Consider the following 25,187-nt stretch of genomic DNA (forward strand, 5'->3'; position numbering starts at 1 on the left):
GCACACACCTCGTGTCCTGGATATGCCAGTCGTGCCAAGCCAGTTTTCACAAGCACTTCTTTTCTCACCTTCCTATCTCTGACAGTACTCGCTGTCATGTGGCCCCGCTGAAGAGGCTGTAGTGGGGGCTAGGCACGCAGGGCTAAAGGTGCTGTTGAGTACTTACTGTGCCCCGGAACTCCAACGTTGCATACCAGCGAGTGAGTTCCAGTGGAGTAACAATAGCCCCCGCAGTGCAGGGGGTCGGGAGGGCTCCTGAACTCCAGGAGGCCCCCTCCGATACTGTGCACAAGAGGCAGGCCTGAGATCTCCTCTCCATGTACTTTGCAAGGGGGCCCCCTCAGGTTTTGTTATGCCACCGGTGAGTTCCTGAAGGCAGGCTACCTGTCCTGCAAGCGCATGTAAGGAGAAACACAAACAGCCCTGCATACTGTAGCTACCCGCACGAACAATGGCTGCACCTCTCCAGCAAGGACCTAGGCAAAGAAAATGTAAGTTCATCTGCGCACCTGTTGTAGAAGGATCATTTGAATAGAAATTAGGGGGAAATCTGAATAAAGTATGTATTTGAAGCAGACAGGAAAATACAAAGGAGCAGTGCCATCAGCAGACTTTTGAGGTGGCATGTTCCTTGTTACATCCAATGGCTGCTCAGCCTGGTATCTCTGTATAAATGCTTGTGCCTAATTTTCTTAGTGCTGGCTACTTGTGATGTCTCTAGTCCCTGCTCATAAAGAAGTGACTACTGATCAACTGTAATAGCTTATTACAGTTGACTCTCAACACCTGTACCAGAGCCAGCAGCCATGGTTAAAGGCAGGCCACAGAGCAGAATTACAGCTGATATTAAAACACGGAAATGGGAACTGACTTTTTCTTCATCTGATCTGGTTTTCTAAAAAGAAAAAAGTGATAAGCAGAAAGGAGATCTTTGTGGCAGCATATAAATTTGTTTCCATGCTATAGGTCATTACAAGAAAGACATAATAGCTGTATATAGCTAATCAGTACGACCCGCCATATTTTTAACATGATATACATTACATTTATTCTAATTTCTTTTTGCAAAAATTGCAAACTTCTTAGTGAAGTGTTTAATTTCTCAACATAGGTGCTGCTTTTATTCTTCTGTTCTGCAATGTACACCAAAGAACAAGACACCAATGGTTTAATTGTTTTTGGGAAGGGTGATGGTGGGTCTCATGTATTACAAATAATAAAATACCTGCTGCTATAACTTGAAAGGAAATTTCAAAAACCTCAGGGTTCGAAGACCTTTTAAAGGAACTTGGCAATCGGCCTTATTCCTCTACATGATCAGTGAACTCCTCTGTGACTTGCAATGGCATTATAATGTATGCTAGGGTGTACTTTAATATATCATGCATTTTTATCCGGGGCCTCTTTGAAATGACCACAAAAACTACACTGCAAATAAATAAAAGGCAGTAGTATGTGCGAATAAAGAATTAACAGCAAATGAGACTGAATTCTAAAAATGCTCAAATAAATACTAGATGTGTGCATGCATGTTGAAGTGGCCCTGCACAGTCTCAAACCTACCAGGACGAAAATCGGACTATTGACAACATGAGCTATAATGTACATCATAGAGATACTTTTTTGGTGGGGAGTTTCATGTTGCACACATTTTTTCTGATTCTGTGTTATCAATGTTCAGTTATATTGCAAATCCAAACTTTAGAGGTTAGGAGCCCAATTTAATAATATATTTTTACAACTATCACAAAATAATAACACCACATTTTAGTGACATTTCACAGAAACAAATCATTTTCACTTAGAGGCAGCAGATGTATAGTTACGCCAATTACTTAAGATACGTATGAATGACAATTTAGGATTTTTCAGAGATAAATATATGTACTAAAGCATTCTGTTGTGCCTGAACATTTAGACTACTTGTACAAAAGGCTTGAAGAGAGCAATCTGATTGGTGTATGTGACAAAAAGAATGCAGGTCGGTCTGATCACACAGTTTGCAAGTGAGGAAAGAGGCAATTTATTCTTTCTTTTTCTTAATTTTTCTACACATCTAATCGTAAACCTACATTTATATCATGGTTCTTCAAACTGGGGGGCCTCAATTGATTCCAGGGGACGGGCGCCAGGCTCTGGCCAAATGAAGCAATTATGCTATTAATGGGGCTTTGTTTTAAAGTGAAACAAATGAGCATCAGTAAACCGCTCTGTAATAGGCCATCAGTAACATGTTTTGTCATTTATATCCAAGCAGACAGTATGTGTCAAAATGGAAGGGACTCCAAATACTCTTCAAAACCCTCACCACACGCCAACTTCTAATATTCACTCTGTGGATACTTTTACGCGTTAGTAAGGCCTGTCTGACCAGAATACTATGTTTGGCATCATCTGTTTGATTGCATTTTTCAAACACTAACAGAACTTAACTGCAATGTTTAAATAAGTGTAGACATATTTAAACATTGCCAATTTAACGGAGTAATTGTGAATAATTCAGGGGGGGTGTCAATAATTATTTTTTTCGGGTGGGGGGGACGGCATCAAAAAGTTTCAAGAACACTGTTTTAAATACTGACATTTGAATGAACTTGACTACAGAAAGGTTTGATCAGTGCGGATTTGAAATCTGAGTGAAGGGACTTGATATTAAGTGTTTAGGAAAAGGATTGCAAAGAGAGTGGTTTTAAATTCTTTTCATATTCATATTTTCTTTATTCGGCGAATCATCACCATTAAAGATCATAACTATACATTCAGATAAAATGAAAATAAGATTATAAAAGCAATACAATAACAGTGAATAAAAAGGACACATAGAAAACAATTTAAACAAATTAACTAGTGAGCAATATGCATCCACCTTTTAGCGAACTCTTAGCCTAATCTTCCACATCAGCATTAGGAACCCTGAGAAAGGGAAGCCCACATATTGCCTATTGTCTGACTGAATAATCCTAAGTGCTTCCTTGAAGTCTCTGACACCAAGATTTCAGCAGAGTGGTGCAATCCACGTATTTCTTATACCACAGTAACCAAGACAGAAGAACAACACATGTTCCATTGTTTCAGGCCAAGATACACTGAATGGTCACTAAGCATCTCTTGCGTTTGCCATTTGCCCCCAACTAGCTTTAAACAAGGAAAGCGGTAAGTTCCCATACCTAAATTGCAGATTGAAGTTCCTGCAATAGAGGGCTCTATTTCATCCAGGAACTGCTCTTTCTGAAAATTATCTTTTAACACTTGGAAGGCTGATATCAAAGGACCCATGTTAGATTGGCATTGCAGTAAGCCTATTTGGCGCTGCCCAAGGCCTTCTTTATGTGCCCCTTAGACGTCACACTAGCCTCTTCTGGGGCAGTCCACAAATGATCAAGCCCAATGTCCACTAATGTTGTTCTCACATGCTTGATCCATGGAAGGTCACTTGCACCTAGAAGGGACACAATTTTGACCATCCCCTGCTGGTAGAGGCTCAGTTTTAGAGTTGCCCACAGCCTCCTCCGAAACAAAAGGGGTCGTAGCCTATCTACCTGCGTAATGCTTTTTAACCCCATATCTAGTCGCGGGGGAAACAATTTTCAACAACATCTAAGGCTGTAGCTTCCTTATGGCCCCAAAGTTATGTACCGTACAGTGCGGACCCAAGTGATTGACAGTTATTGACCTGCAGTGCCGGCGCGATTGGGCAAAATTGGTAAGCTTTAAATATCTTCAATAGTATCCCAGTAGTTTGCTCTAATCCAGGTTTTCACCTTGTGATGTGGGTCTACCAGTGGAAGTGCTCATTCAGAACCATGTCCAGATATTCAAAAGTCTGGACTCGCTCCAGGGGGGTCCCTCTCAGCGTGGGATTCGGTTTAGAGGAGCGACAGGGATTGAACACCATTTACTTGTTTTTTGCTAGATTAATATCTAGGCTCTTTACCCCACAAAAGCTGTCAAACCTATCCAAGATTTTTGCGGTCCCATAGGAGACTTAGATAGGAGCAGTGTATCAGGACAAACATCAGGACAGGAACCATGAGGTTTGCCAAGCAGGGTGCGTCTGACTCAACATGGTCCACATGCGCTACAAAATCGCTTATGAAAAGCAAAACAGGGTTGGGCCCAAGACACAACCCTGCCTAACTCCTCTGCTGACCGGGAACTGATCAGTCAGTTCCCCCAACTGTCAGCACCTTACTTGGGCATAGTTGTGGTCATGAAGCCTTATTATCAAATTTAGTGAGTAAAGCGGAACTCCCATGCCAGCTAAAACTTGCCATAACTTAGATTGAGGAACGAGATCAAAGGCTGCCCTTAGCTCGACCAGTACCACATACAATCTCCCGTGACCTAACAATGACCTTCCAGTACAATGACTGTAGCCAAAAGACCTGGTCTAGTGTGCTAGTGCGCTCCCTAAATCCTGCCTGCCAGGGAGTCCAAATATTTGATGAAGACATCCAATCTTGCAATCAGCCCAAGATGACCTTTGCAAAGAGTTTTTGGGTACTATCAATCAGGCTTATAGGCCTGTTGTTTGAGGGAAGATCTCTAGATCCTTATAGCTCTGCCTGTATGCAGGTCATTATTTTATCCACCCAACCCTCCATAAATTTTTCCATCCCCAGGGATTCTAATGAATGGTCCAGCGGCTGCTGGTTTGCCAAGCCCAGTACCACCGCAGGCCAAGGCCTAACAGTTCCCTTCGAATGCTTAGCCACCACTGGTGTGTTCGAGCTATCAGGAAGCCTGAACAATAGTGATGATGATGGTAGTGTAGAGCAGCCCGTCTCTGGTGGAGCCAAATACGCCAGCGGGCTGCCTAATGGACTTTGCAAGGGGGCAGGTGAAGAAGGGGGAACAGAGCCCATCCCAGGTACAGAACCAAGTGAAAGTCTGCATTCTGAAAGGTCAATTTCATTAATTATGGTTAATTTAATTAATTATAACACTCACCAATCATCCTGTCTATTGAGGTGATTTTAGTAGGTGGCGATAGAACAGAACTGTATTCTCCCTGCTTCCTCTTTACCGTGATGTCTAGAATTGTGGCAGTGCAGTAGTGGATTGAATTGTTCTTGGGGCCACAATCATCAAAGCCCCGAATTACAAGCCTGCAGTTTGCAGGCGAAAGAGGGATGGCCCAGCCTCTTCTGGGCTCAGTCCTCTAATAACAGTGGTCCAGGAAAGGAAAGTTCAGGACTGCACACACTGGTGGACATCGTGGTGACATGGAAACACCTACTCCTCTACACACTGCGGTTCTCATTAGTGACAGAATATCGTTTTAAGCAGGATGCATTATGTGGTACATGCGGTTCCATAACAAGTGACACTCTCATCTGCCCAGCAAAAGGGCAGTTTTGGACATTCCCCGGTGCACTCAGTGGCATAGCTTCGAGGGGGGGGACAGGTGTTACACCCCCCCTAATAAATGTATTTTCTGGAAAATTGTGGGTGCGGATGCTTTCAATTGGGTATGGTGAGGAGGTGTCTGTCAGATTTCACAAAGATTTTTTACATATACAGAGACAAAAACACACACACACTCTCTCCTCTGCTTTGAAAGTCTTAATTTTTTTTAGTTATTTTACAAAATATTGTGTTTTCCCTCTTAGTACCCCTACCAGTCCGACTAACGCTTCCTTTCCACTACCCCTTAGGCCCCTCTCATACCCTGCTTGTCTATAATGTATTTTAACATCTCATGTCAATTTAAATGTTGGGAAATCTGAAGCTCCCCCCCCCCCCACACTTTCCCCCCGTCTTACTGACCAAGTTACGGCCCTGGGTGCAATATGGCGTCCTTGGCAGCCTCCTGCTGGTGGACCCGAGGCTGCCTGACCTCACCTGATGGACACGCCGACCATGAGAACAGGCCTCATGAATGCTCAGTGTCTGCCCTTCGCCTAACACTGCTCCATGCAATAACATGTTTTCCAATATCCACAGCTGGGCACATACTGTTGTTTGGTTCCAGGTCAAGGTGAAAGTGCAAAACAGAAAACAATTTGTCATGCTGCGAAGCAGGCAGACTAATGCTCGGGGGAGCATGTGACTTCTCCGAGTCAGTGCCCACTCTAGAATAGTCAAGATAAGTCAAACCTGCTGCCTGAGCCAAAACAAACTGCGGGTCCTTTTACAGGTCTTGTGACGGAATCACTCGGGCTGATAAAGCCTTCCCGGAGCGTCAGCATCACCCTAGTTGGAAATGTGAGTCTGCTGCAGATACAGGAAGATCGGCGCGATAGAACATTTCAATCTAAAAACACCCTTTAAAAAGTGCTGCTTCAGTGCAAGCTTCTTACTCGTGTTCCAGATGACCACCTCCTGGGTGAGCTTTCAGGCCAGGGGCCTGCTGCCTCTGCATCGCGGGGGCTGCAGGGGCAATTGTTACACCAGTGGGCATTACAAAAGCCCGGGCAGCATTCATTGGTAGTTCGCATCCGCGGTTAAAGAGCGTGCAGAGGAGCATGAGAGCACATAAGGGTGTATAAGAAGCCTCACGTATGCTGCGTTGTTAAAACGCACCCTCAACTGATGATTAGTAACACAGGATGCAGCAATGAATGTAGCAGGAGAGGGCCCGCCTTGAGTCCTGGCTGATTTTAAAAACCCATTAACTTTCGCAGATAGTCAGCCGTCCTTCCTTGATATTAGAAGTGGGTGAACCAACAAATTAACAGAGGAGAGTCGTCTGGCTCGGATCCTACAGCCTGTGCACGAACCGAGTCCTAAGAACGTTTGCTATGTAAATCATAGCCCAAAAAACGCCTAAAATATGTTACAGTGCACAAGATCACCATTCATTGTTTATAGGGATCACAGGATCTTGAGACTCCAACCTGGTTCCCCAATTCCAGAGTCCACAGCTCTGGCCCTAAAGCCACATTCGCTGTACAGGGAAAGAGGGAGGCAGAAGCCACACGAAAGCTGGGCTGGTTATGGGCTCAATGTTCCAACAAGACCTCAAGCTGAGCCAGAGACAAGCTTACAGCTTGATGTGCTGAACTTTTAGCCCTTGGCTGTGTCACTGCAGTGTGTTTTTTTAACTTTAAGTTATGCTGCACAGCAGCCACACTGCTGTATCACATGATTAAAAAACATTGACAAAGCCCATAGGTCTCGTAGACTAGATCTGTTGGGTTTGCCAATTTTTCTTAAGTCATGCTGCATGACAGCCGCACTACTGTACAACATGGCTTAACATTGACAGAGTCAATAGACCTTCTCCCAAAGGCGAGACCTGTTGGCTTAGCCAATGTTTGCCCTTCAATGACGTCCCCCTCCTGCATCAACATCAGTGCAAACTCCAAGTTCTACATGCGCGGATTTATTTATGCCTAGCTATTATCTGAAAAATGTATCCAGCATATTATTATACTGAAAATATACTGTTATTTTTACCATCCATGCATTATAATGTGTATTATTGAAAGTGTTCATTATCTAATAATAAGACTACTAGGCCTATCAAGCCTGACTGCTACTAAACGGTATACTACCTTTCGTACTCAATTGTTGTTCATACATAGGTACTACACTCCTGTGTTTGTCCCGGACCTTTTTGAATTATGTTACTCACTCAGCTCCCACACTACCCAGTAGGAAATTTAAAAGAAAAAGAAAAAAAAACAAGCTGCTCAAAACCTAAAAGAAGTCATGTATTTCACTGTGGTTTTTTGTCTCCCTTCACGTCACATAAAATATTTTACTCATAGGTCCCATTTCTGCAGTGAAATGTAGACACTGAGGGTGAAATGGCAAGAGGAAGGGCAAGAGGCAAGAACAGCACACACCACCAGGATGTTTTTCAAGTGTTCTATAGAATATCCTATAAAAACAAGAAAATAAAAACAAGCAAAATTGTCAACATCGTATACAGCAAACTTATGTTAATATTGAACATGTTAGACATGTTAAAACGAGCTTTTGTGAAACCTATTCATACATTTGCATCGCACTGTTGTGTACATTCCACAGATACGTGTGTGTCCATCTGTTTCTTTTAGGGGTTTTTGTACCCACTTTTTTTGGGTGTGTGGAAACGGCCTGGTTGCCTGCATGTGTACTGTTCCTGTATGTGTGTTGAACTGCGTGCCTGGGTTCTTGTGTATCTGTTGATCTATATCGTTGAGTGGCTGTACATCTGTTGGTCTGTGGGACTGATTGTCTGTAAATTCGTTCTTTTGTATGTCTGTGTATATGGGCTCTCCAAAAGTGTTGCTCTCTACATTCAGAGGTAGTATGTATGCTAAAACTCCATACCTCTGTCCATCCGTCGCCCTGTGTTTTTGTGACTGCCTCTGTACACATTCTCTCTAGTATCTGTTTTGCCTTGGTACTTAAGTGGCTGCATGTGTGTTTTATGTATGTGCATGGACATGTGCATGTCTGTTTCTTTCTATCAATGGGTGCCTGTATGTCTCTTGAACAATATGTATGAGTGTTTGTATTTGTGTTGGCCTTGTGGACATATGCACCTGAATGTTTGTTGGCACGTGTGTATAAGTGCATGTAAGTAACTGGTTTTTGTCTCTGTTTTGTGTTCTCTGTGTGCATGTCTATCACTTAGGGGCAGATTTATGGAAAGTGGCGCTGCACTCACCACTTTCCCTGCGCCCCTTAACACGCCCCTACCACCACCATGTGTGTGACGTATTTAAAATATGGTGCACTATGCCGCAGGGTAGGGGGCAATAGCGTAATTTCTCATGACGCTATTGATGTACTCTGCAGGAGTACCGCCAAAATATTGGCGCTACTCCTGCAGAGTACATAGGGCCCCATTGCTCCTGAGCAGGCGATAAAAGTGCTGTGAAAAGTGGCGCATTGAAATCTCAGAGATTTCCTTACACCATTTTCCAGCTCCCCTAACCGGGAAACGCCCCCTTTGCATACTTTATGCCTGGCACAGTCATAAAGTGCGCAAAGGGTTACAAAGTCGCGCAATGCATGCATTGCTCCACTCAGTAAATATGGCGCAGGTATTCCGGGCTCGTTGGGCCACATTAACGTAAAAAATAATGGCGTTAATGTGGCGCAAGGTGGCGTTAGGGCATTATAAATTCTCCCCCGAGTGTGCTTGCACTATCCTACAGGTTCCTACGGGTTGGTGTTATTGTTTTTTCCATTGCTAGCGCTTTAATACCACCATATGTGTTTTCGTGCAGAAAAATCCTCACCCTGTGAAAAGTACAAGGCCCAGCCAATGCATCGCCCCTTTTGTCCACATACTATCCAATTCAATACTATGTACAGGGAAGAAAAGTTCAGGGTAAATATTATCAGACCTTCATCAAGTTAGCCCCCTTCCTTGGATTTTCTTTAGGGGATGCAGAGTAAAAACAGAATTTATTAAACTGAAAGACTTGAACTTTTAGACTGTGGGGGCTTGTCGAATAATAGTTCAAGACTTTTGATTCGGTGCCAAAATATAGTCAAACGGAGAGGCAAAAAATGTGTACTTTAAAGCTTTGGTGTTCATGTTTTTCTATATCCAACGGTCTGTCACCTGCCCCGGCCCGTGATTCACCGGCATCTATTGGATATTGTGTCCCTCGCTTGCACCGCAGCTGCTTTTCTTTAGAAACACGTCTGACTGGAAACACGTCAGAGCTTTGTATGGGGCAAACAATAGGTTATATGAATCCTAAACAAACAGGGCGCTGACGTCTTTGCCGCATCGCTGACATATTTCTCCACCTTAATTTGTTCTCTTAATAGAAACTAGACGGTTGTAGCCGATTTAAATAAATAACAGAATGCTACGAAATTGATGGTTCCTCCTGCTGTTAATCCCCCCATAAGTAATCTCTGTGTGGCGCACAGGCAAAGACAAGCGCATTAGTGGCTGAATGTTTTTCAGCACAGAGACAGTTAAAATGAACAAACACCAGACAAGTTATCCAGTGCACAATTATTGCTGGTCCAGGCGAGTACCATGGTAAAACACTCTTATTTCTCAACTGTGCGGAGCGCATGCATGAGGAAATGTTTCCTCTAAATATTGAATACATGCAATACTGCCACCTAGTGTCTCTCATGTGTAAAATGTTAATCATCATGGAGCCGATTCGAACACAAGTATTGGAAAGTTAATGGTTTAGTGTTTGTATTGTTAATTATGTGCACAGAGAGAGAGACACACAAGGAAAGACAGAGCAAAACAGTAACACGCAACTAGACACAACATCACCCCCACAAGACAGGTGCAGACACCAATTCAACACTACTCATATACATGCACACGTACATACCTGGATAGTTGGTAAGGATCTCAAGTGAGACAACTTCAGGAAGTGTGTTGTGTTGTTAGCTTTCGTTCCGCCGCTTTAATAAATTAATTACCGACACCATGTGTTAGTTTTGTGGCGGCGCGGCAGAGCGAGGCCTCACAGTTACGAGAGCCCGGCAGCACGGGTCTCTCACTGTGTGCGGCGCCGTCTTCTCTGTCCGACCACGCCTCCGTTTATTTTTATAGCTCCGGGCGAAAACCCTGGAGCAAACCGCACACAACTAAAACAGAGGTGAAATCCCTCGGGAACATCCGGGGATTTCACCAAGATGCATTATGCAATCAGAAACACCCCTCTCACTGAGGGGAGTGTCAGCAGGCCTGTTACATCACAGGCCAGCGACACTACATTCCTCCACAAAATGCAAAAACTGAAACATTACACAATACTGGATTATTCCTGAACCATCAGTCACACATGTGATCACGCAGATGCATTGAGGGACGTGGATTACTCCGCAGCTCATATCTCGCAGACCCAGATCGTTGGGACACTAACTCTGGGACCAGCCCATCAGTCACGCGCTCCATCGGGGCAGACCCGGCAACCACACCTCCATTCTCGGTACCAGGTGTTGAAATGTTTCCGTCTGACCCCAAAGACCAAGGACCGGCACCATTATGGTCATCAGACCCCTCGTCCTCAGTATCTCTAGATGGGTGGAACCTCTTAAACAACGACACGTTACGAGTTACTGTTTCACTACCAAGCTGAGCAACAATGGCAGACCCATTCCGTTGAACGATTTTCCACGGTTCAGAGCTGAAAGGCATACGAAACTTGCTACCTGGCAGGGTTTGCTTTAGCAGCACCTGATCACCCACTTTGAGATCAGACACAGTCGCTCGTCTAGCACGGCTGACCCTTCGATTGGACAACAGCCTTTTCTCTTGAACCAAATCTCTAGCCAAGGGGGGAGGCATCCAGGACGAATGATGAGGAATGGCATCAACAGACGCCCTACCAAATGCTACATGGCTGGGTGCCTGATTCGTAGTGGAATGGGGTGTTTTTCGATAGTTCCGTAGGAATGAGAATATGGCATAGTCGACGGCCTGTCCACCTGCTAGCGCAATTCTAATCACCTTATTTAGAGTTCTCATAAATCTCTCAACCTCGCCATTCGCCTGAGGCCAACGCGGTGTAATTCGACGATGACGGGTTCCTGTAAGCCTTAGATATTCAGCCAACTCTTTGCTTTGGAAGGGTGGTCCACTGTCGGTCTTTATCTCAGCTATGAGACCATGAGTGGCCATCGCTTTCTCGAGACCAGAAATAACCCCAATTAACCGTGAGGGCAGGTATAAGTTCTACTTCGGGATACTTCGAGAAATCATCAATGATGACCATGGTGTGTCGGCCATCGGGCAAACTGCCGAAATCCAAACTAGCTGAAACCCAGGGACCTACTGGAAAAGGTTCCGTTTCGATGGGAGCAGGCCTACTCGAGTCACCAGTAGCCTGACACCAACGGCAAGACCTTACCGTGCTCTCAACTTTTTCGTCCATAAGGGGAAACCATACTTTGGAGCGAAGACGGCTTTTAGTTTTGACCATTCCTTGGTGGCCATTGTGAGCCAGCTCAATAGCTTTGGTGGTGAGGGAGGACGGAATAACTAGTCGGCTGCCCCTCAACAGGCACCCTTCAGCATCAGTGATGAGTTCACTTTTGACATTATACAGACTCCCTAGGATGCGTTGAGACTCGACGTCTAACAAAGGCAACTGTCCTTTTATCCAGTGCCACTGGTTATTCTGCATTGCCAGCAGGACCTTCTGCAAACACTCATCCGTTTTAGTGGCTTGTACAATTTCGTTCACAGTTATGGGCATGGGCCGGGACCGATCAGTGACATATCTGACATACTCCTCTGTCTCTTGCGCTTCTTCGACTTCCACATCCAAGGCCGCTCGGGGATGTCTCGACAGATAGTCAGCAGGGTTTTCCGAACCCGGGCGATACTCTAACTGACACCGGTAGTCCTGCAACTGTAGCATCCTCTTCTCAATTCTCGGCGGTGGCTTGGAAGCGGTTCCATTAAACAGAGGCAGCAACGGCTTATGGTCGGTGGTCACTACAAATGGACGGCCGTACACATAAATATGGAAATGCTTACAGCCCCAGTGTACCGCGATTGTTTCCTTTTCTATCTGCGAATACCTCTGCTCCGTTTCAGTAAGTGACCGGCTGGCATAAGCAACGGGAGACCACATCCCTTCTCCCTGTTCTTGCAGCAACATCGCACCTATACCCTTTGGCCCAGCGTCAACAGCGATCTTAGTATTTTTCTTTGGATCGAAGTACCTCAACACGGTTTCGCTGGACAAAGCCTCTTTAATGTTATCAAAAGCAGTCTGTTCAGTGGATTCCCACCTCCATGGCTCAGAGGTCTTTGTGAGACTTCTCAGAGGCAATGTCAGGTTAGATAAATCCTTAATAAATCGGCCACAGTAGTTCACCATTCCTAGAAAACTTCGGACCTCGGTGATGTTGGTGGGAGGGGGCACATTTTTAATGTCATCTACCTTTGCAGGATCAGGGGCTACTCCACTCGCTGAAAAAACATAACCAAAGAACTGGATCCGATCTCGTAGAAATTCACACTTTTGGCGATGCAGGGTGAGTCCAGAATCCTGAATGCATTGCAGAACTCTCTGCAACCTGGAGTGATGTTCGGCAATGGTAGGCGCATGAACGAGAATGTCATCACTGACATTGATGGTTCCAGGTAACCCCACCAACAGCTCCTGGATGACATTCTGAAACACTTCCACAGCACTTGACACCCCAAAACTCAAACGTTTATATCTCCTAAGCCCCACATGTGTGGAGAAAGTCGTGATATAACGTGATTCCTTGGCCAGCACCAGCTGGTGGTAGCCAGACCGGAGATCCAGTTTCGAGAACCATTTAGAGTCACTGAGTTCTCCCAATATGTCATCAATCGTCGGGGTCAGGTGTCTCTCTCTCTTGATGGCAGCATTCGGGAGACGCATGTCCACACATATTCGCACCTCTCCCGGTTGCTTGGGTTTCCTCGCTACCACAATGGGAGACACCCACGGTGTGGGTCCAGAGACCTTTTCAATTATCCCAGCTCTCTCCAGGTTGTCCAACTCTTTTTCCACCTGTGGTCGAAGGTGGAACGCCACCCGCCGATGTTGAAGGGCTACCGGTTGCACTGTGCGATCAATGTGGAGCTTGATCTCTCGGCCTCGGAGACACCCAATGCCTTTGAATACCCCTTCATACCGGGCTACCAGTTCAGTCACAGACTCTTGGTGAATGCTGAGCGCGAACACCACAATGGCTAACTCCTAAGCGGCCTTGCAGCCTAGCAGCATACCAGTTCTTCCCTCCGTCACATAGACTCTCGCAGGTATGGATTGTGAACCATGGGTAATAACCGTCTGGAACATGCCTCTCAAAGCTAATGGGGTACTTTTCCCGTAGGCATACACCTTGACATTTGCCTTGGTCAATGCTGGGGTCGGTGACATCCGGCAGTGTTCCTCAGCTGCCAATAGATTTATTGACGCTCCCGTATCCACTACTGCAACAATTTCGTGATGGCCCATGAGGATCTGGCACTTTGGAAGTTGCGCTTGGCGATGGCTGGTGGGTTTGACAGCAAATAAAGAGTGAACAACATGAATAACTGCTTCATCATCATCCATATCACTCCCCGCTCCGATTTCTCTGTAGGGACCTCTTCAATTGCAGTGTTGACAGATGCACCTCGCGTGTTCTTGGATCTGCAAACCTTTGCGAAGTGATTCATCTTTCCGCAGCCAGAGCATACCTTCCCTCTGGCCGGGCACTCTGATGCTCTGTGTGGTACTCCACCACAATATCCACACTGCCTGGTGCGTGCCTTGTTCACCTTTTGTCGGGGTCTATTAGTGGGTGCCATGACTGCATTGGTTACCTCTTCCTTTATGGGACACTGTAGGGCTGCCTCCATATGTGACGCCCTCGCTCTCGACAGCTCCTTTGTGCGACCCAATTGTAGAATGTCTGGTAATGATTTTCCAGACTCCTCTAGGATGCGCTCCCTGAGCTTGAGGGATGCACACCCTTGTATTAATTGTCCTCTGACCTCTTCGGTCTCATCATTAAATCTGCACGTACTCGCTAGCTCTCTTAGCCTTAGGTGAAAGCATCTAGCGACTCCTCCGATTGTTGTCTTGCTTGTCTAAATATGAACCTCTCGTAATCCGTATTGACCATGGGTTCAAAGTGACGGTTGTGGGCCGCTATGAGTGTCGTATGTGTCTTAGGTGCATCTTCCACTAAGTTCTTGGATATCTTATATATGTCCTTCCCTGCTATGTGGATGAGCATGGCACGCTTTTGGTCATTTGCTACCTTTGTGGCTTCAAAAAATAGCAACACTCTTTCCACCCACTCTTTCCACTTCGGCGCTTGTGTAGAGGGAGCACCTTCTACAACAAACGGTTCTACAGGAGGTATTGCAGACATTGTGGTCAGGGCGGAGTTCGACAGTCCTGGTGAAATACTATATTAAGATATGATTAATATTGCCTTAGTTAAGGAATTAACGTTATCTGCGTAGTCAATATGTTATGGGGTGGGACACTCTGGTACTCACGGTGTTCTGATGTGTCCCTGTTGTTTCCCCAGCTTTGGACTTGCTAGCAGTTTCTATTTTAATTCCTTTCCTTGTGTCACAGCAGTTTTTGTTTTTTGCACTGTTTTTTTTTGTTTTTTTTTGTTTTTTTACAACTGGCACTCCGTCAGCTGCTCGTTATTTTCCTTTTTCTCTTCACTCCCACTGCACGAGCACCGCGTTTAGCACGTGGCCGCAGCGGGAGCCCAGGGGCGTGGACTCGCCCACTCCTCGTCGCCAATTTGTTGTGTTGTTAGCCCTGAGAAGGGCTACAACACTCCGCTTTCGTTCCGCCGCTTTAATAAATTAATTACCGACACCATGTGTTAGTTTTGTGGCGGCGCGGCAGAGCGAGGCCTCACAGTTACGAGAGCCCGGCAGCACGGGTCTCTCACTGTGTGCGGCGCCGTCTTCTCTGTCCGACCACGCCTCCGTTTATTTTTATAGCTCCGGGCGAAAACCCTGGAGCAAACCACACACAACTAAAATGGAGGTGAAATCCCTCGGGAACATCCGGGGATTTCACCAAGATGCATTATGCAATCAGAAACACCCCTCTCAATGAGGGGAGTGTCGGCAGGCCTGTTACATCACAGGCCAGCGACACTACAAAGTGTATGATTCTTGGCTGACAGCGTTGTGCAAGCTGGCATTGTGGGCCGATCTTATAATGATCAAATCAAAACTGTCAACTCCAGCATGCACTGGTGAAAGGGGTCGTTTGGCAGCTGAGTTCTTGGATAAAAGAATAACAACCAGGGGTGTATAAAAAAGTAAAAACATACAGTTTGTGCTGCAAAGACATGTGCTTCATTTTGTGGTGCCTTACACTGTGGAGGCTTCCAATCTCAGGTCTAAACAAAAGTGCAAAATATGCATTTGGATAGTAACAGTTTAAAAAGTTTAGCATGGGGCACATTTCAGGGTATATTGAACAGGAGATACATTCAGCCAAACCTTTCCAGACTGTAGCAATGGAAACTCTAGACTTGGCCTTATCCTTTTGGGTCCATGATAGCCTGTCACCCCAAACACAAATGTTAGTAAAGATCTCTCAATCAGTTCTGTCCCTCTACTACAATTCTCACAGAGGTAGATAAGGGCAAAATAACTCCATTGGGTCATAGGCGAGAGGAAAGCCATTCCCCTGATTCCACCCCACCATTTTGAGGCAACATCTTAGTGTTGGTGGTTTTGCATTTGTAAGCTATCATTTACCTGTACTGGTAGCTACAACAAGCCCCAGGACATGGTTTTCGTTGGTGAATATTCTGTACCCACAAGGTTTGTCTGTAAGTAAGGCCCATCCCTCACTGGACCTGGCCATGTTGATCAAGGGTATCTGCACAATTTTGGACACGGAGGAAATATTCATTGTCTTACAACAGAAGAGATCAAATCGGTAAAGACTGTGGTGATCGAATGAGTTCATGAAAGCCTTGAGGTAGTTTCATGATTTCCTGCCCATTTAACCCTTTGTGTATCTTTAAACATTCCTGAGGTTTTAGAGAGGGGACTGGGACAGTAGCTCAACGTTTATTGTTTTATAAGATCCATTCAAAATGCTTGACATCAATAAGTCCCCTCTGTACGTAGCTTTCATTGATCTCCATCAAGTATTTGATTTGATCAACCATGAATTGATAGATATTCTGGAATTATGAAGATCTTGTGGGATATACAGTGATAATCTGGTCAGGGTGTGATTTGGCCCAGATGTGCAAACAATATAATTTTTCTAATTATATATATGAATTACATCTCAGTTCTCCTTTGGATGTAACACATGATGGTCAACGAATAGGAGCAGATGTCTTGTTCCTACTCTTCATGGACAATATATTGTTAATTTCAAGGATGCCAATGTAACTGATATATATTGTGATCATCCAGTATAGCCATTGTTCGCTAAAGTACCAGAATGGAATACTCCTGTCAGGCCTGAAATCAGGCAAACAACTTTCCATTCACAGAAGTGACCAATACAACATCCTGTTCCTGGTGCATCCCTTCCTTTTATTGCAAAATCATTGAAGGTAAATGAGGGACTAGGTGTTGCTGAGTAATGTTTCCAGAATAATTACAGCAAAGACACATGCTTTGAGGCCCATACGCATGAAGACCTAGCCCTGCCTGAAACAGCATGAGATAGCAAGCATCAAATTCAGAAACTACCCCAACAAATCCACCTGCTCCTCCTTCCCTCAAGTATCAGAAGAGTTGTCATTAGTGAAGCAGAAATGACAGAACTGGATGAAACAGACTTATTGGGAAAACAATCAACGTAGGATTTCACAGTATCTCGAGCATAGGACAGCCCAGTGTATCCCACAAGGGAAAGACGAAACTCTTGGTATAGGGGGCTATGGTGCCATGCATATATTCTGTGAGAAAATTATCATGCCCTAAATATCATTTACAAATATATTGCCCCATTTGAGCTAATATAAATATAAAATCTGCACCATTGGTATAATCTTTTTGCTAACAACATTTAGGATATATATTTATTTCAGATGATCTTTGTGACAATTATACACACTTTTGAACCCCCAAATTATTGGGGTCTCACACACACTCAGTACATTTTCTGAGTCCCCATAGGAAGCTGCACCCCTTTTGAAGAAGAGGAAAACTGCTGTGTGTCTATCACTCCTTTTCCACTGAGTTATACTGAGTATGGTGAGAACGCAAGGAGTCAGTCAAAACCTGTTAGACAACCCCTCATCTGCAGGTGGTATGTATACCCCTGCCCCAGGATGCACATGTAATTGTTGGTTTTATACTACATGATTATTTACTATGCACTGTTAGTCTGCAAATCATGCTCATTTGAATGACTGTAAATATTTAAACAACTCAGCAATTGGTGAACATGTTGAGTGAAATACTTCGTTTTCTAAATCACTACCTAAATTATAACCAGTTGGTATTAGTTCATCATAATCTGCCATGTCACGTGAGCCTTCCCTGCGTACCTTATTGTCATGGCAGACCTGAAGTTACAGCCCTATGTGCAGCATTGGTCCAGTAATCGCTTCATCTGTCTAACCCTGCCTCTACACTAGTATCCTAAATACCTTTCTAATACATGGTGGGCTATGGAGTGAAGAGAGGTCAGCTCATGCTTGGCTCCTATTTTAATACGCAGGATAGCAAACCATGCTTCTTGTTCAACATATGGCCTTGCACTGGAGCTTACTGCTACTTCCCTCCTACAAGGCACAACCCACAAGGTCATCTCTGCTTTTCGCCATATTTCAGCTGCATTATTTACGAAAGAGCAACAGGAAACTGCCTATCAGCAAAAGTCTCAGAAAAAACATGGCAATCAAGCAGACATTTTATTAGCTTCGTCATTTAAACAGGTCTTTGTTAGAAAACGAGAAAGCCTGTCTTCTAGGCCCTCTACTTCCTCCACTCACTATAATACTTTTTTGTATGCAAACAGTGACAATGTTAGCTTACAACCAGGCCTGTACTGTATGTAACATTAAGAAATGCATGCATAATCCTTGCCACACATGTCCACACATCCTATGGAGAAGGATAGCACAAGGTATTGGGCTATGTAAGGACAGCAAAAAGCCTAGCATCAGGGAAGGACAGCAGGAGATAACTCCTTGGACTATGAGCTGGAGCAGCACGATATAAGCACGCACATTTGGTGGCCATTTAAACAAAGGATCAAGACTAAGGCGGTCATTCTGACCGCGGCGGGCGGCAGTCGCCGCCCGCCATGCAGTCACCGCCAAATGGCCGCTCCGCGGTCAGGAGACTGCGGATGCCATTCTGGCTTTCCCGCTGGGCCGGCGGGCGACCGCCCGCCGGCCCAGCGGGAAAGCCCCTGCAACATAGAAGCCGGCTCCGAATGGAGCCGGCGGTGTTGCAGGGGTGCGACGGGTGCAGTAGCACCCGTCACGATTTTCACTGTCTGCAAAGCAGACAGTGAAAATCTTCATGGGGCCCTGTTAGGGGGCCCCTGCATTGCCCATGCCAGTGGCATGGGCAGTGCAGGGGCCCCCAGGGGCCCCACGACACCCGTTCCCGCCATCCTGGTTCTGGCGGTGTAAACCGCCAGAAACAGGCTGGTGGGAAGGGGGTCGGAATCCCCATGGCGGCGCTGCAAGCAGCGCCGCCATGGAGGATTCCCTGGGCCAGGGGAAAACCGGCGGGAACCCGCTGGTTCCCCTTTTATGACCGCGGCTTTACCGCCGCGGTCAGAATGGCCCTGGAAGCACCGCCAGCCTGTTGGCGGTGCTTCCGTGGTCCCCGGCCCTGGCGGTCATGGACTGCCAGGGTCGGAATGACCCCCTAAGAGACAAGCGGCTGCAGCACATTCAAAGAAGTAATAGGAGTAGCAGTATGAAACATGGAAGCTGCCAGATCCTACGAAATAGCCATAGAGAATCCACATACAGGCTCAGTTAAGAGAATCAAATGAATGGATGTATGGGAACTAGCTAGAGGAGAGAAGAATTGGAAAGCACCATTCTCATTCAGTTCTCCGGTGTCATAATGAGAGATGTATCCACAGTCTCCCAGTGGAGTATTGTCACCAGTGAATGTATTCACTCTCCTCTACAAACATGCAATATATCAGTACTGTGTCAGTAACCAGTCACCAACAGAAAAAACGTTTCCAGGCCTGGAAAAGGCCTGCCCAGAATTACCCTGATACAATGTTCCCAACAAATGTTGCAGTGCACAGCAATGGAGGCAAGAGTAGACCACCACATCCAGGATCCACCATTACTGATGCCTGTGCCAAGTGTGTCTTTAGCCCTGGGGCTGTGGCACCCTATGATCTGGACATCCGCCAAAGTATGACATCCATCCCACACCAGCCTTTACATCCCAGAGGGACCCAGTATTTCCAGGAGGGAGACAGAGAGAAATTGAAATTAGCCTCTAAATATCAATGTCTGATGTTTGCACCAAATATGAGACATTGGGACCATAAACTAATCAACTCGCCAAGAGGCACAATAGGCACTTTTGTTTCTGTGACTATAGGATGTAGTATAATTTGTATGTACCATGGTATTATTATGGGACCAGAGCAGGGGTAACCAGGACTCTTGAATTGGTAAGAAAGGTGACAAAGCAAGACATGAATTGAAGTTCATATTTCCAGGGATGAGGTAAACACAATTTCACTTCTACAGAGTTAATTACTTTTGTGACTGGGGGCAAGCTGGAATAAAAAAGGATGAAAAGGTGATGCCCCTTCTACGAAAAGATGTTTGTTGACATCCAAAACTAATTGCCATTCCGATATACAAGACATAGAATTGATGGAGAATTTTAATAGATTTGTACCCAGGAATACAGCAAGGACATGGTGGAAATCTGAGGCAGGGCTCTACATACCACCTGCAGATGAGAGATTATCTGCCAGGTTTTGTCTGACAGCTAACACTCTCACCTAACTCAGAATAATTCAGTGGAGAAGTAGTGAGAAACAGACAGCAGTTTTCCCTTTCTCCAAAATGGTTGCAGCTTCCTATGGGGACTTCTTTCTGCCAAGCTTGATTACAAGTCTCTCCAAAAACGTTGTACACTGGTCATGAGCAAAGCCAAAAGAAATCATCTTGCGTTAATATTGATAAAACAGACAACTGACATTGGTTAACTATTTATGTTGGTCACAGGCCTCAGTGTCCATGTATGTATCACCCACCACTGTCCCCCGCAGAAACTGCCAAACTAAAATGTGCAGCTTAATAATCAACAATGTTGAGATAGTCAAAGAATTTATGGCTACTGTTTTTCCTGTACTTCCCACTTCAGACCCTTTAACTTCCTGCCATCTTTGTTGCTTCATCAGTTACCCCCCGGGATCCATCCTCTTCAATCCAGAAGCACATAAATTTCTCCTGTGTACCGCTTCTCTCCAGCAATTATGAAAGAGAACAGATTCAATCTCCCCTATATCTTTCTCCTTTATACAAGCTAAGCAGTTTTCAGAGTTTTTTCTTGATCCACTGAAAGAGGTTGACACCACAATGAAAAACAACTTTCCTGGATCTCAAGGCCTCAACAGACTATCCAGCAGTATCCTTAGCCCCATTTGTTAGTAAAATCCACAAATGTATGTTTGTCTCACAAATTCAGTGTTATCTTGAAATAAGATCTATTCTGTATCATCACCAATCAGATTTCACAAAACGCACAGCAATGAAATGGCAATGGTTGTAGAAGTTGAAAATCTCCTAAAATGATCAGTTTGAAATGAAGGTGCGCTACTGTGAATGTTTGATTTCTCAGCAGCTTTCAACAATGTTAATTAGAATATTTATCATCCCCCTCAACGGTAGCACGAGTCCCCTCTCCATCCTATTACTGGTTCCAATCCTAACTGCAAAATCGCCAGTTTAAAAGTCTACCAAGATGTGTACTCTGAATCCTCAAGTGATGGATATCTGCAGAGATAGTGATATTTCCAATGCATTGCTAAGGTTATTTAACATGTACCTACAACTACTGAGAAACCTACTCAAAGATTTAGGTCTGGTATTTGTGCTAGATTGCCAGTACCCAAATATATACTGGTTACCTAGGTATAACTTTCTGAAACTGGCACGCATTTCCGAAAGACTTATGGCCTTATTATGAATTTAACGCTCCCACCGTGAGACTGCCAGACTTGTGGGGAGGACACCACTGCCATGGAAGTGGCGTCCCCCCGAGCATATTACAGTGTTCCTGGCGGGCTGACCGTCGGGAACATTGTAGTACGCGGTTCCTGCTGACACTGCTATGATATTGGTCTTGTCTCCCTTAAGGGAGCCGAGACCCATACCGTAGCATACAGCACTCTCGGAATGTGCACTCTCTGCAAAGCTGGGCAGGGGGGCTGCACTGCCCATGGGCAGTGCAGAAGCACCCCTGTGACCCCTGGCACTTGTTCTCCACCAGCCTTCTAATGGGTGACCCCACCATGAGAAGGCTGGCGGAAAGCTGAGTTGTAATCGGCCAGGCTACGCTTAGTTCAGCGCCGCCCTGCTGAGTACAACTCAGACCACTGTTGGACCATCGGGAACCACATTCCCGGCAGAGAAGGCGGTACCCTGGTGGGTCTGCCCACCAGGGTTGTAATGTGGAGGTCGTACTGCCACAGTTGGGGTGGTCTGACCGTCACCGCGCCACCAGCCTCGTAATGAGGCCATTAGACTGAAGACTCCAAATTTAGATGAACAATAGCATGCCATGTCTGGATGTTGATTTTTGTAGTCTGGACTACTACAATGCTGTCCGTGAACATTCCAATACCTGCCTTTGAAAGAAGCTCAGTGTTGGTCATCCTGATCATATTTGAATAAGCGCACAATCCACCATAGGCAACCAGCCAAAGAAAACTGCCAATTTTAAATTCCAATCCTCATTTGTAAAGTGCTTTATAATTAAGTTCCATACATGTGTCAGATCTCATCTTCCCACAGTACTGCAAGTCTTTGCTGCCTGTCCAACGTTCAAGCTAGAACTTAATTCATAATTCATCCTTAAGGTACATTTTACAGAAGGCAAAAGGGTCTATATTAAAAAAAAACAATTAACTTTATTTAAATGTTATGAGAGGCATGGTGATCTACCAATGCCAGCAGGCCACCATCCTTGTGATGGCATGTAATTAAGTTGCAATTTGTGACCTACCTCATAATCATTTATGAGGCAGGACTAATTGCAACCCGCTCTGAATGTGATTTTGCAAACCCACCTAATAGTAATTAGGTTGCTTCAGAAAATCTCATTCATTTGCAAAAAGCCAGTGGCAATTTGCAACCACTTTTTGCGAATTTGATGTTAGTATGGGCCATATGTACGAACACTTTTTTCCCATAGACACAGAATGGGTAAAAACCTTTGCTACATCTGACCCTATATCTTTCCCAAGGTTGCATAGATGTGAATGGAAAAAGGAAAACTGACCGTGATTTTTGGGAAAAATATAAATCTCAAGACTTTATGCAGCGAATCAAGGTCAGTTTTTTCTGGCATCAATCACATCAAGTTAAGAAAAGCAAGGACATAAAAATGTTAACCATTGTCATTGTCAGTACATCATAAGATAGGGGAACTGACTAAAAAAAGTGAATCAGATGTCAACTGCTGCATTGCACCATCACTAATTACAGAGAGTAAGCTAACCATAGTCATGGTCCTTTTGTATGACAGTCTGAGATACAACTTCAATATCAGCTTACTTCTGTCTCCATCAGCTTAGAAGCAAATGTTGTAATAGTGGACGCTTTACAGCTTGTGAACAAATGTCCCTTTGGGAGACTGTTCGTTCTCAAGTAGAAGAGAGTCAGAGCAACAGTCAGTATTCACTGAATGCTCTTTAGACAGAGTATATTAAGGATTGTCTTAAGTTGAAGAAATGCCAGAATTGATAGTTTAAAGGTTAAAGTTGTGAAAAATGTGAATTGATATTTCAAAGGTGAACATTATTAATATTTTATAAGAAAATTATTTAGTACTATGTAAAATTGTGTTCCCTACAGTGACAGTATGAAATGTAAAATCAGTAAATTTTATTAAATAAATCACAATTATGAAAACTGATCTAACGGGCAGTATTTTCTGTTTTAGTGAAGGAAAGAGAAAAAAAGTCAACGCTGGACATGAATGAACCACAGTGGAAGGAGCCCTTCAGGAACAAGGGGAGTTCTCTGAGCCTAATATACAAAGAGTAATAATGGAGAGACCTTAGTCTTGCCTTCAAAGATACTGCAAGCCCCTGGGATCCAGGACAGGAGATGGAGTCAGAAGATGTTACGGGAGAACCTTGCAGACTTCACTGTTGTTTGCTGCTGCTTGCTGAACTATGAGGAACTGCAGAAACTGTTATTTATGCTGCTTTACATGCTCCAGCCAATCACCTTTTTCAGGGACAAAGGGGACTTGAAAGTGATATTTTCCTATAGAGCCTTTAGCTGTTTCCTTTGCATGTCTTACTGATCGTACCACACGCGACACCAGTCAACGGCTTGCCCATCGAATGAAGGAGGAGATACACTGAAACAGTTGTGAATTAAATTCCCACTCACTCATCCGTTTTGAGAATAATAATCACGTGAAGTCATGTTCTTGGAGGTGCACACTGATTTCATGCAAAGATTGGCATACTATGTCTGCACATCCATTCTGAGTGGGAGCTTCTGTGAAAATATTTTCTAACTGTTTACCAGTGAAATGAGGAAAAAAGCTATTTATAACAAGGCCTTATGTTGTGTACATACATTGTCAGAAATATTTGTGATTTAGTTTATTGCTTGTAAAAGAGAAATTATATAATTTATTTAGTAAAGACTACTGTACACTATAGTTTTATTGATGAAAGAAATAAACTATTTTGTTCCCAAACGTTTCCTTGCCTTTCTGTACTTGAAACATTTGTATGGCTTCTGCCCTACACAACTGTCTAGTATTAGTGCATTATGTTCCGCAACAGATATTTAAAAAACAAGTTTAGAATACTATTTTAATCAACAGAAAGTGCCCCAGATGCCTCTCGTTGAGCAATATTCCCAAATATGAAGCCTAATACAGGATGACTAGAATTGCAATTCTTTTATGTCACATTTGGTATTGTTTATAAATAACCTGAATGCCTTGGTGGCTAAAATGCAGAGCCTTGTTGAATAGTTATTATATTTATCTGGATATTGTTCTAATATGAGTAAATTAAAGTTATTACCACTTTTCTAAAACAGCTAATATGAATCAGACACCCGATGCCACCTAAAATTGTATAGCGTTGGAATACAGTTTAAAACCATTGAATTAGCTGCCACCATATACGGTACAATGACGGTTGTCACTGCAATATAAATAAAAAATATTTGAAAAGTATGAGGTAGCATAGCAGGCCTCCACTTTGTGAATCGATGGAGAAGCCTAAACACAATAAAAGCAATAGCAGCAACAATAATCTTGTGCCGACTGTCACTGCTCCATTCCCTATTTCTATCCATTTTAGTTCAGGCAATTATATGAATAACTTATATTGTCCAATTTCAGAATCATGAAGAATTTCTGAGCCATTGTGTGTTGAGAAATAACAGGATAATGGGATGCAATCAGCACTTCCAACCCACTGCTTATCAATAACCTCCTTCCCCCATTCCCATGCTATTCTCGTTTCCCTATGGAAGCCTCAAGGGGGCTCAAGCTCAAAGTCTTTTCACCTCACTGGTCAGAGTTCAGGCCACGTCCTGAACTAGACAGACCGCCCACGATGTGTGGCTAAAGTAGAGTT

At 44.4% G+C, this 25,187-nt stretch overlaps 1 protein-coding gene across 2 annotated transcripts in view; it reads left to right on the plus strand.

The window, feature by feature from the left end:
* PIP5K1B (phosphatidylinositol-4-phosphate 5-kinase type 1 beta) overlaps positions 1-24,292 on the plus strand; it is a 331,727-nt gene extending 307,435 nt beyond the window's left edge. For both annotated transcript variants that reach the window (XM_069228675.1, XM_069228680.1), the window contains one exon: positions 23,519-24,292. In XM_069228675.1, coding sequence (XP_069084776.1) covers positions 23,519-23,521 — 3 coding nt within the window. In that variant the 3' untranslated portion in view covers positions 23,522-24,292. The remainder of the gene's footprint in view (positions 1-23,518) is intronic.
* Positions 24,293-25,187: the final 895 nt, after the last annotated feature.

Source organism: Pleurodeles waltl, chromosome 1_1 (genome assembly GCF_031143425.1).
Source record: "Pleurodeles waltl isolate 20211129_DDA chromosome 1_1, aPleWal1.hap1.20221129, whole genome shotgun sequence".
NCBI lineage: Eukaryota > Metazoa > Chordata > Amphibia > Caudata > Salamandridae > Pleurodeles > Pleurodeles waltl.